This window comes from Camellia sinensis, chromosome 14 (assembly GCF_055761805.1).
Source record: "Camellia sinensis isolate YWXY chromosome 14, ASM5576180v1, whole genome shotgun sequence".
Classification (NCBI taxonomy): domain Eukaryota; kingdom Viridiplantae; phylum Streptophyta; class Magnoliopsida; order Ericales; family Theaceae; genus Camellia; species Camellia sinensis.
This window is the reverse complement of record NC_138974.1, coordinates 64708279-64720660: the sequence shown is the minus strand read 5'-3', so window position 1 is coordinate 64720660 and position 12382 is coordinate 64708279. Positions and strand designations below refer to the sequence as shown.

Genomic DNA, 12382 nt, shown 5'->3' with positions numbered 1-12382 from the left:
GAAATATGTGAGCCCATACTACTTGGGCTTTTTCGTCTTCATACTAGCTGCAGTAGTGACATTCATAAGATTTTTTCCAAGAATGAAAGCAAGATACGATTATGGGCTGCTGATATTTATATTAACATTCTGTTTAATATCAGTATCTGGTTATAGAGATGATGAGGTGTTAGAGATGGCCCACAGGAGGCTATCCACCATACTCATCGGTGGTGCCAGCGTTGTGATTGTGTGTGTATGCATTTGTCCATATGTGGTGCTGGTGTTGTCAAGGGCTTCCAGCCATCTATCTATCAGGCAAATAATGGTGGGGCCAATTTTGTGGCACATGGTTAGAACCTTTTCAGAGGACTACAATGATTTGAATGTTGAGCCTTCGTTTGGAGAGACCAATCTCGACTTTGAAGGCAGAGAGAGGAGCACTAAGGAAAGCACACCCATTCTTCTTTTATTTATTTAATCACACTCACCAAGTTTGTTTCACTCTCATTATCACATCCATACACACCGGTATCATGTTGTCTTCAACTTTCTTTTATTTATCATTTTAAAATACACCCTTATCATGTTGTTCCCCACCTTCTTTACTTTATATATATATATATATATATATATATATCTCTTTTTATTATATTCTATTACTCAAACTCTCCTCCATTTGATTTTAAAATCACTTATTTTTTATTTATTTTTTCCAAATCACTTTTCCTCCTTTTTACATACCCCCACTTTATTTTTGAAACAATCACCCTGATATTTTTCATATAATCCATCTATACATATTTTTTTTATCTATTTTCTTTCTCCCTTGTTTTCTTTCATTTTATTTTTATTTTTTCAACGCAACACTCCCAAAAAAAAAAAAAAAAAAAAAAAACATTTTACAAACTTGTCATTTCTTCATGCCGGGGATCAACCCCGATCAGCATTTTACACCAAAAAACAAAACAAAACAAAACAAAAAAAAACAAAACAAAAAAAAAAAAAAAAAAAAACACACACACACACAAAACAACCACATCCACAGGCGGGATTTTGCTTCTCTACTCTGCTGCGGGTCGCTTTTTCTTGCCTCCGTCCTGGGCGGCCCTTGCCGGTGCTGCCTCTGTGTTTCCCGCACCCACTCCACTGGGCACGATCACTACTCCCTGCTCCTCCACTGCAGCATATGGCGGACCTCCAAATCGGAACATAACGGTGGCCTTTCGCTTCAGTTCCTTATTTTCCGCCTTTAGCACACTTATCTCTGCTCGCGCATCCTTATACATGCGTTGGAGCAGAGCCAGTTGGGCGTTTAACTGCTGCACCTCATTTGTCCTACTCTGCAGTCGGTTCGACAAATTTGTAACCGCAGTCATGGTTTCCACACATGACTTCAATGTATACTGATTGGCCTCCACATCCGACTGCACTGCCATTCTTTGCTCCACCGACCGCATCGGAAAGTTCAACGGAGCAAAACCAGAGGTGTTTGGTTGAGGTTCACGGGCCTCCGCACCAGTTATCTCTCTTGTTGACTCGTTGAGGTCGGGAAAGAGAGTGAGTAGACCACGGGATGAAGAGGCCATATTCTGGATAGCTGAACGGGAAGAAGAGGCCATGTTTTTTGAGTTGCTGAGTGTTTCAGCGAAATAGCAATTTCAGACTGATAATGTTCGGAAGGGGAGTGTTTCAAGATTTGCAGCTCTTAGAGGCAATCTCTCAGAAAAACGAATATCTCTCTCAGAAAATGAAGAGTTTTTCAGAAGTTTTTTCCCAGGTTTTTTTTTTCTTCGCTTCTGCCTCAAGCACAGCCTCCGCATTGGTTTATATCGACACTGACGACGCGGCCGACACGCCACTCTGTCGCTCACGTGCCTCGCCGCGTCTCCGGCTCACCTTTTGATGGCTCGACGCTTTCTGTCAGGCACGACTTTTGATAAAGTGGGCGCGCCTTTTGAGGGCGCAACTTTTTGATGGCACGTCTTTTTATGGATTGGGCACGCATTTTGATGGCACGTCTTTTTATGGATTGGGCACGCCTTTTGATGGCACGCCTTTTGAAAGATTGGGCACACCTTTTGAGGGTGCGACTTTTTAGGGGTCCGACAAGACTCTGTAAACTGTTCCGACATTGATTCCGGTTAGCTCCTTTATGGGTCCGACAAGACTCTGTAAACTGTCCCGACATTGATTCCGGTTAGTTTCTACAAGGGTCCAGCAAGACTCTGTAAACTGTCACAACAACTGTCACAACATTGTCTGCTACAACGGTCCGACATGACCCCATAAACTGTCTTCTACATTGGTCTGACACAATCATCCAGTGTCTTCTACACCGTTATGACACCACCATACAGTGTCCTCTACATGGTTATGACACCCCCATACAGTGTCCTCTACAACGTTATGACACCACCATCCAGTGTCTTCACCAATGGTCTGACACGACCATACAGTGTCTCTTATCCTCTTTTATTTTTATGTATTTTCTTGTTTTGTTACTCTCTCCAAACTCAAGTTGGTTAGTTCCTATCCCCCTTGAGTTTGCGGGGGCTGTTAAAATCCACCTACTCTCCACCTACTTCACCCACTTAAACCTACTCCACTAAACCTAACCCACTACTTCACCCACTCTCCACCTACTTCACCCACTTAAACCTACTCCACTAAACCTAACCCACTACACCACTACCACCTCCACTTCACCTACTCCTTACCTACTACACACTCACCCTCTTCTATATATAGGAATCATGAATCATTGTAATATATATCAATATACAAAAATCAATAATACAATTAATATCTATACAATTCTCTATTTCTCTTTATACATTAAATTTTTCTACAATCTGCAAATGAAATTCTCAATCAATAGAATTCCTTGGAACTATCCAATCATGCCCGAGCCGATTAAGATAGACATGTATAAAACAACACTAATTTGGTAGTGCATTTTGTGATGGGGCAATAAAATGTTTTGGAAGAGCCAATCCTTAGCAATTTGCAGACCAAAAAACCAAAAATAATCCGTGTATCAAACGAGGCATATCTACAACCCTAGTCGACCCATTAAAAATAAATAAAAGCCATGAATTTTGAAGAGAAGTAACAGAGAGAGAAACACTGACTAGTATAAAGTCGGGTAGAGAATTGAGAGGGTTGGGGCGTTCGACGGGCGGGAGGGGCTCGAGCCTGAGGTGGCCGCTGTGGCCGGTGAACCCAACCCGAAAGGCGAGCTCGTTCACTGCGGTGATTCGATCCATTCGAATTCCCTTCTTCTCCGGCAAGTCGAATCTACTTTTTTTCGCTTTGCGCTTTGGAAGATATTCGTTTTGACGGGGTTCGAGAGCAGTGAAAGAAGCCTCATGCAAAAAAGTATATATTGCTGTTTGGTTGCTTCAGCCAAGGTTTTTCAAAAAGGCGGTGAAAGAGAAATCAGGGCTCTGTGCGTGAACTCTCACTCTCACAACTGGTCCGGTTCTTAATTTTTCTTTGTTCTTCCCTTTGTATATATATCGATGGTTTGAAATAATTTAAGTGCATATATTTTTTAATATTTTATAAAAAGATTTTTAAAAAATGACATAATTTTTATGAAAAACGTTTGAAGCCCGAAATCAATGCTCGAATTTGGCTCGAAATGCTTTTTTTTTCCTTTTTTCTTTTTTCTTCCTTTTCTTTCTTTCTTTTCTTTCTTTTCTTCTTCTTCTTCTTCGTTTGAACACAGACGAGAGAGAAACAGAGGCTAGAGAGAGAGTCGTCGTCGTCGTCGCAGCTCGTCGGCCGATCGTCGCAGATCGTCGTTCATCGCGTCGCAGCCCCGCCTCCACCTCTGCCTCCGCCCGCCTCCGCTTCCGGCCCCATTTTTATGGCCCCCTCCAGCTCTGCTTCTCCTTCTTCTTCTTCTTCCTCCTTCTCTTCTTCTTCTTCTTCCTCCTTCTTCCTTCTCAAATTCGAGCCCCAGTTTTCGGGCTCTGTACCAGGGCTGAATTTTTATATACAAATATAAGGATGCCAAACGACCCCATATTCTTAATTAATTTTACATTTACATATTTTACTACGAATTTTACATTTACATATACATATATTACTACTATATTTATCCAGTTGTAATACGCATTTGATTCTCTTGTTGGAAGCTCACGAATTAATTTTAAATTTTATACCGTAAATTACAGTTCACGCCTATGTTTAGGCTTGAAATTTGATTTATAACAATAGCTACCAAACTACTATAAAATTAGAGGATTTTTTTTTTAAGGTTCATAATGTCTAAGGTTTCTTAATATCGATCTAGAGAAATTTCAGTCATAGAGAAATTCTCTGGATTCAAACAAGAGAAAATTGAAATTTCTCTAAGTACCAAACAAATTTAGAGAAAATTGTGGAGAGAAAATTTGTATGGCTATCCAGGAAAATTCTCTGACTTCACAAATTTCTCTGGCTCTATTCACAAAGAATTTCTCTGATTTTGTGTAATATGTAAGCCAACAATACAGTCTTTACTAACAAACCCACAAATTTCTCTGATCCAAAATCAGAGAAATTCTCTCCAAACCGAACAGATCAGAGAAATTCTCTAGATTGAAACTACAAATTTCCCACTGTAAACCCACAAATTTCTCTAACCTTCCATAGACTTCCCACTGTAAATCTCTCTACCATTTCCTTCTCTCCAAATTTTTTCTCTGTCTTTCTTATACTTTATACTCTACAGAAAAATTCTCTGGCCTTCTTTTCCAGAAAAATTTAATAATGTCTAAGGTTTAAGGTCTTTCAAATTGATCCAGAGAAAAATTCGACTTCACAGAGAAATTCTTGGACTTTTTAGATAAAATTTGAAAATTTCTCTGACCAATTGTTTTCTCTGTCTTTCATAGACTTCCCACTCTCCAGATAAATTTAAAAATTTCTCTAGCTTTCCCAGCCTTCCCACAAAATTACCTCTCAAAAGAAATTTTAGAAATTTCTCTAGCCTCCTTAGCATTTCCTGGACTCTCCACCTTCTCTCTCTATAACTCCCTTCGGCTAGACTCTCTGGAACACTCTCAAGAGAGCTCGGCGAGCTCTCAAACCTCTAAAGCCTCTATCTCAACGTCAACACACTCTCTGGAACCATCCTTCTCAAGCTCGATTATAGCTCTTCTCTCTCTGACATCGATTTGGGCAACAATTTGATCAATAGGTCACTTCTCACGTCGATCTGGAACCTCTGCAATTTGGTCGTTTCGCTTCGACTACCCGTTTTCGAGCTGCTTGCCAGCGAAGATCAACCTCTGTTGGTCTGGTGGGATAGCCTCATTATCCTGGACCTTAGCCTTGATATTGTCAGTGGTGTCAGAACTACAAGCAAGACCATCGCAGAGTCAGCGAAAATCAACTTCTGCAGCTCGTTTATGCTTTTAGGTTAGATTTCTGTGAGTGTAAGGGAATAAGAATACTAGAGCTCGAACTCATGAAATGGACGACGGTGGCGGTGGTTAGTCGGCAGCACTGTAGTGACGGATGTGAAGAGAGAAAGAGAGAAAGATATATATGCAACGGTGAATGGGAGACACAACGGTCAAGAACAATATGTGCAGAGGTCGAGAATGAGAACATAAAAGAAATAAGAGAGAGAGAGCGGGAGTGAGAGACCTTAGATGTCATAAAATAATATTATGAGTACCTTCAATTAATAAAAATAGAAGAGGGACCTTAGACTAATTTTTCCTATAAAATTGTATGGATATGTTGGTTTGGTTTTGAGAGAATAGTTTTTTAAAATTGTTTTAGAAATTTATATGATTTGTTTGGTTGTGTATTTTGAAAATAGTTTTGAAGTTTGGGAGTTTGGAATGATTTGATGTTCTATTGTAATTGAGTAAATATGTGTGAGATAAAAAGTAATTGCGAATGAAAGAGGAGCGAGAAAAAGTGATTGATTGATGTGTAAGAGAGAGAAAGTGATTTTGAAAATTGTTTTAGAAAAATTTCAAACCAAACAAGTTTGTTTTGAAATTTTTTTCCAAAATCACTCAACAAAGCCAAACCAAACATATATTTTTCGTCAAAATTAATAACATGTGACATAAATTATATCTTATTTTTAAAAAATATATAATTCATTTTAAAAATTGATTTTTGTGACATTAAACTCAATTATTGTCAACATTAAAGATAGCGTTTAGTTTACTTTTTAAAATTCAATTATGTTTTTAAATCATGATTTAGATGTAACATATTAATCAAACATATTTTTAAAATATAACTTAAAATTACTTTCAAAATTCCTCTTTTCTCTCTATTATTATTATTATTATTAATTAATTAATAAATCATTTTTTCTCTCTTATCTATACTTTCTCCACTCACATTCTATTTTTATATATCAATCAATTTTTAAAAAAGTACAAATCATAAAAAAATTATTTTCAAAACTCATAACTAAACAAATTTTTTTTTTTTTAAACTATAATTCAATAACTCAAAATTTAAGATATAACTATACACTCAAATCATAATTATAAGAGTGCTGCTATTAGCACATTCTTTTTTTCTTTGGATTCCCCACTTCTTTGAACCCCAACCCAACTAAATGAAACCCCTCAATTTTCTCTTTGAACCCCACTTTAATTCCAACTATACCCTCACCCTAACCCACCTTCTCAACCCAATCATTGCTAGCTCTGACCACAACCTCCACCGCCGGCGCCACTCTTTGGTCAACTCCAATCCAGAGCCGCCGCGAGCCCCCCTCTCTCCATCTCTCTCTCTCGCAGCTTCAGAAAACCTCAATCCAGAACCAGAGCCGCTGCCGCCGCGAGCTTGCCCTCTCTCTCTCGCTCGCTCACCACCATCACCTAGCTACCATCGTCAGTCGTTGCTCATTCCAACTCAAATCACGACGACAACAAAGGCGACTACGGTTTGAGGCCACCGATCGCGACGGCAGCTAGGGTTTGAGGTCACAGATCACGCCGGCGGCTAGGAATGAGATCTCAGATCGCGACAGTGACGGAGGTGGCTAGGGTTTGAGGTCACAGATCGTCGGTCCCGTCGCCATCTCACCTTCAAACCCTATCGACCTAACCATGCGCAGAGAGAGAGAGAGAAATAGAGAGAGATTGTAGTGGCGATGGATTTCGTGATTGGTAGGGGCGGAGATCGCGATTGCAGTGGAGATCGCGATTATAGAAGAATAAAAAGAGGGAGACGGAGGTGGTGACTAGCGATGAGGGGCTGGCCGGCGACCGGTGGAGGTGGTAGCCAGAGTTGAGAGGGATTAGGGTTAGGATTTGGACAATTAGGGTTAGAAGATGATGGATGAGAGTAAAAATGAAATTTTATGTTGGGAAAAAATTGAAAATAAAAAAAAAATAGAAGAAGTGAGGGTCTAAAGAAAAAAGATAGATGTTAATAGTAGCACTCAATTATAAAGCTAAACCAAACTCCTCTTTGTTTTGGTAAAGAACGTGTTATAAGGGTGCCAATAAACCCGGGTACGGACCTCACCCAGAACTGATCGGATTGTGGACTATCCATACCGGTGTTCGTCAGGTTGTCGAATATCCATGTTATACCCGACCCATTAGCAGCACACCCAACCCCAATCACCCCTGCGTCTCTCCTCGCTGTCGTTTCTTGTTCGCTGCTAGGGTTTCAATTTGGTACTCTGGCGATTCATCGATCGTGTGAACCAAAGTCCGACAAAATCTGGACTAAGCGAGGACGATCAAAGAGTTAATCGACTCTGATCGGAGCAAACTATGGCGCACAGGTTGCTGAGAAACGTCGAAGCTGATGGTTGGGAACGCTCGGACTTCCCAATCATATGCGAGTCGTGCCTGGGCGACAATCCCTACGTTCGAATGGTAATCTTCTCTACAACATCTGATGCTTCGTTTCGTCTTAAATTTCAAATTTTGACCAACAAATTGAAGTTACATGCTTGTTTTCTGGAAGTTGAAATATTTTTTATCGTCTACGAACCCTAGGGTTGAGCTATGATTCGAAGCAGCTCGAAACTAATAATGGGCAGCTTGCGTTGTGCGGATGTGTAGCGTTAATTGGGTTTTGAAGGAATTACCTCAAATGTCTGATTCAGGGGGAAAAATTGAGAATTTTGGAAGAGAGAGAAGTGGCTACTTAAAGGTTGGGATTTTGAAGTGTTAATTTGTTCTGGGATTAGGCGAGATGCGCGTAATCCGGCCGGACACCCAGTTATCAAAAAAAAAAAAAAAAAAAAAGCATAAGCAACAGAAAGTAGCTGTTGATAACATCTACTGACTAGTATCTTCTAATTTGTCTTGCGAGTCTTGCTAGCTAAGTGTCCCATACGAAGAACACAAAATACTTTTCACTAATTTATTTATTTTGAACAATTGCACTATTTTCCAATGTTTTTTTACACAAATTTCAATAATAGACAATGACCCAGAACACTAATTAGCATTTTGTCGTATTTTAAGAAATTTTGGAAAGTGTAGTAGGACAGTGGTTCTACCAGGCTGCTGGTTGATGTAATGGCTAAAGGTTGGGATGACACTAGTAGAAATAGAAGTGGAAACCGTTTTACATTCAGCTCAGTATTTTTTAGTAATGTGTATATGCATTTGTTCAGAAGACAATTGGTGACTGCTGGACTTCCTCCAAGGTTTGCCTTGTTGATTTTTATAGTTCTAGTGTTACTCTTCTTTTGTCTTGTATGTTGATTGTCATCTTGTAGAATGTATAATTCATGTTTTGAACTTTTGCAATCTTTGATATGACATGCACAATTTAGTTATATATATATATATATTTCTGTATTTGTGCAGCAAAGTGATTTTTAATTGCTTTCAACTTTAAAATGCATCAACGAGAACGAATTGTTGTATTCATTATAATTATATTTATAGCTGCTTGTCTTTGTTGAATGCAGACAAAAGCAGATTATGATAAGGAGTGCAAGATTTGTACAAGGCCCTTTACAGTTTTTAGGTGGAGGCCAGGTCGTGATGCTAGGTATAAAAAAACTGAAATTTGCCAGACTTGCAGTAAGTTGAAAAATGTTTGCCAAGTTTGCCTTTTGGATCTTGAATATGGATTGCCAGTTCAGGTCCGAGACACTGCTCTCAGTATCAATTCCAATGATGCCATTCCTAAGAGTGATGTGAATAGGGAATACTTTGCAGAGGAGCATGACCGCAGGGTATGTTTATTCATTTTCTAGATATATTTCTGTTAGCTATCCATAGAACCATGTAATGTAATGCTATTTTTTTTTTTTAAAAAAAGGAGAAAAAAAAAAATGCGCGATCACCAAATAAAATCGTAAAACTGTGGCTACTCATAATTCTATGTTATGTTATTAGAATAGTTGAAGATGGCTTTATTTTTGTGGGGGTGTGGCAAGAGTAGGTAATTTAGCTATTTCAATAGTACAAATGTGGAGTCTATAGAGTAGTATCATGTGCATTGAATAAAAGTAAACCAATATTTATTTTTAGGAATTTGTGAAGAGTTTCTTTTTGTCTTTGTAGCTTTTAAATGTGTATCCTGAACTGTTGCCATTAAGATTTTTGCAAATAAATGGACTTTAGTTCATGTTAAGAAAAAAAATTCCTTTTCTTTTGCATTCTGTCAGATCCATGTGGTAATTAAAATGGTTCTGGTAATTTACAGGCTAGAGCTGGTATAGATTATGAATCTTCATATGGAAAGGTACGGCCAAATGATACCATTTTGAAGCTTCAGAGAACAACTCCATATTACAAGAGAAACAAAGCACATGTTTGTAGCTTTTACATACGGGGAGAATGCACAAGAGGTGCTGAGTGCCCTTACAGGCATGAGATGCCCGAAACTGGAGAGTTGTCACAACAAAATATTAAAGATCGCTACTACGGGTATGTGCGATGGTTGATAACAATTTTCTCATTATGATTGGCATAATTGAATGGGTATGTGCAATGGTTGACAACAAGATCACTACTTTTTTCTATGTTACACACATCTGTGTACACACCCATATAGTTATTTTTTATGCACACAAAAACACATATATGCCTGTGAAATTTATGCATATATACAAGTTTCAATGCTTGCATGCATACTATGCATATATATTAATGCCAAAAGAGTTTCATTGAAGTGAAAATCATGTTTTCTACTAACAAGTATTCCAAATATTTTCACTCCGCAACTCTAATATAATCTCATTTTTCTTAGCAAACTTAGTGTTGAATAACATAGCCATTTTGGTAAGATTGGTTTCATGACATAAATAAATGTGTATGTTTGAGCTTGATCAATATTTTTAAGCTTATCAATTTCATTGGTAAGAATTATTATCCCCAACAAATTGCGAGAATTGCAACTATACAGGTCCCTTGTCAAGATATTAAACACGAGCAGTATTTACAATGTCCATATTAAAACATAACACGTTCTGTTGCAATATAAGGATTTTTCTTACAATTGACTATTAATATTTAGTTTAACAACATATTTTATGAAAACTTGAATGATTAAGGCTAAGTTTGGCATCTTCAAAAAAAGTCAAAAAGTCAAAAAGTCACTATCCTATTTAAGTCGCATCATCTTATTTAAGTCACATCACCTCTCTACCACATCACTTCAAACCCAACTCACATTTCATAAAAAGTCAGAAAGTGCACTTATTTAGAACATCCCAAACAACCCCTAAATCTTATCATTTTCATCACGTGAATGGTTTGGGTTCATGGCTAGGTTTTCCCTGTAGAAATAATTTCAACCACTTTATGTTGTCAACAGTCAGTGGAATTTCCCCAATTCTTTATTGCATTTCAGGCCCATCCCACGTCAGCCGTGCTTGCAGCCACATGCACACTCATTTCTTATAATGCTAATGCACTTGCGATGCTCAACTCTTTTGAAGTTTATTATTTTCATCTTTGGTGTCTTCTAAAATGTTTGCAGAGTGAATGATCCTGTGGCATTGAAACTACTAAACAAGGCAGGCGAAATGCCCTCACTGGAACCCCCAGATGACGAGAGCATCAAAACCCTCTATGTGGGTGGGCTTGATGCAAGAGTGACTGAGCAAGACTTGAGGGATAACTTCTATGCCCATGGTGAAATAGAGTCTGTAAGGATGGTGCTGCAACGTGCTTGTGCTTTTGTAACCTACACAACAAGAGAAGGTGCAGAGAAAGCAGCTGAAGAACTCTCCAACAAGCTTGTCATAAAGGGTCTGAGGCTGAAGCTGATGTGGGGTAGACCACAAGCACCAAAACCAGAGGGTGAAAGCTCGGATGGAGCAAGACAGCCGGCAACAGTGGCTCATAGCGGGATGTTGCCTAGGGCAGTCATATCCCAACAACAGAACCAACTACAGCCACCAGGTACTACTCAGGACCAACCCCAACCGACGCATTACTTCAATATTCCTCCGCCACCTCAGCAGGATAGGACATATTATCCATCAATGGATCCTCAGAGAATGGGTGCCCTAGTTCTATCTCAAGAGGGGGCTCCTAATCGGCCCACAGGGTCCGTTGATAACAAAACCGATTCAGAGAAGCAGCAACAAGGAGGGCAGCATTATGGTTACCAAGCTTTGCCGCCGCTGCCGCCGCCGCCACCTCAAGGTCAATTTCACCAGCCATTTTATCCACCATACGGGTATATGCCCCCGCCGCCACCACCTCCACCTTACCAGCAATACCCTCCTCCACCTTATCACCCTACAATGCGCCCTATGCCGCCACAGCCGCAACCGCCACCAGTGGCCCAGCAGTATCAACATTCTGAACAGCCAGGATCATCCCAGAAGTGATATCTGTCTTGACATGGTGTCTTGTGGTGAGTCCTTGTACTGAGGCAGTTGGTTGATTCATCACTGGCTGTTGTATTTTGGATGATGATACATTTTCTTTGCTTTTATGTTTATGCCAGCATTTTAGGATTACTGTTGTCAACTTTTTCAAGGATTTTCTGTTCATTTTTATCCAAGCAATTATAATTTTATGATCCTGCTTGACTAGATTGAACTTTTAGATGCCATATGTTGCTGTCAATTGTTGCCTTGTCTGTCACATATATATGTATATATATTTTATTGAGATTTCTGGTTTTTGTTTACTTGGGTTTCTGGTTAATATGACCAAACACAAAAAGATGGTTAATATTACTAATCCAACCACATTATATGTTGAAGAATATAATTATTAATTAAAAAAAACATATCAAATATTATAAAAATACTTGGGCTTCAAACTAGGAGGTGTTTTTCTTTTTCTTTTTCTTTTTTTTTGAATATTCTTAAAAAAAATTAAATTAAATTAAAAAATTGATTCGCTTTTCAAATTATTTAGGAAATCAACTCACTTCAGAAATGCGATTTCAGGTCGACATAGATATCAACACGCTAATGTGACAGGTTGAAAAT

General features: G+C 38.8%; 2 protein-coding genes across 2 annotated transcripts in view; one reads left to right on the top strand and one right to left on the bottom strand.

Annotated features, from left to right (window-relative positions):
* LOC114297334 (RNA helicase, ATP-dependent, SK12/DOB1 protein) overlaps positions 1-3468 on the bottom strand; it is an 86674-nt gene extending 83206 nt beyond the window's left edge. Inside the window, exon 1 of the mRNA XM_028241750.2 lies at positions 3114-3468. Within this exon, the coding sequence (XP_028097551.2) occupies positions 3114-3248 (135 nt within the window). The 5' untranslated portion in view covers positions 3249-3468. The remainder of the gene's footprint in view (positions 1-3113) is intronic.
* A 3967-nt stretch (positions 3469-7435) lies between these two features.
* Positions 7436-11977, top strand: LOC114297328 (zinc finger CCCH domain-containing protein 40). The gene is made up of 4 exons (XM_028241736.2): positions 7436-7841; positions 8891-9160; positions 9634-9857; positions 10912-11977. Exons 1-4 carry the CDS (start codon positions 7737-7739, stop codon positions 11768-11770), a joined length of 1458 nt encoding a protein of 485 aa, XP_028097537.1. The 5' UTR covers positions 7436-7736; the 3' UTR covers positions 11771-11977.
* The last annotated feature ends 405 nt before the right edge of the window (positions 11978-12382 follow it).

Coding starts and splice junctions, on each gene's coding strand:
- LOC114297328 (XM_028241736.2), top strand. CDS start 7,737: ATGGCGCACAGGTTGCTGAGAAACGTCGAAGCTGATGGTTGGGAACGC. Junction 7,842..8,890: donor ACAATCCCTACGTTCGAATG/GTAATCTTCTCT, acceptor TGTTGAATGCAG/ACAAAAGCAGATTATGATAA. Junction 9,858..10,911: donor ATTAAAGATCGCTACTACGG/GTATGTGCGATG, acceptor AAATGTTTGCAG/AGTGAATGATCCTGTGGCAT.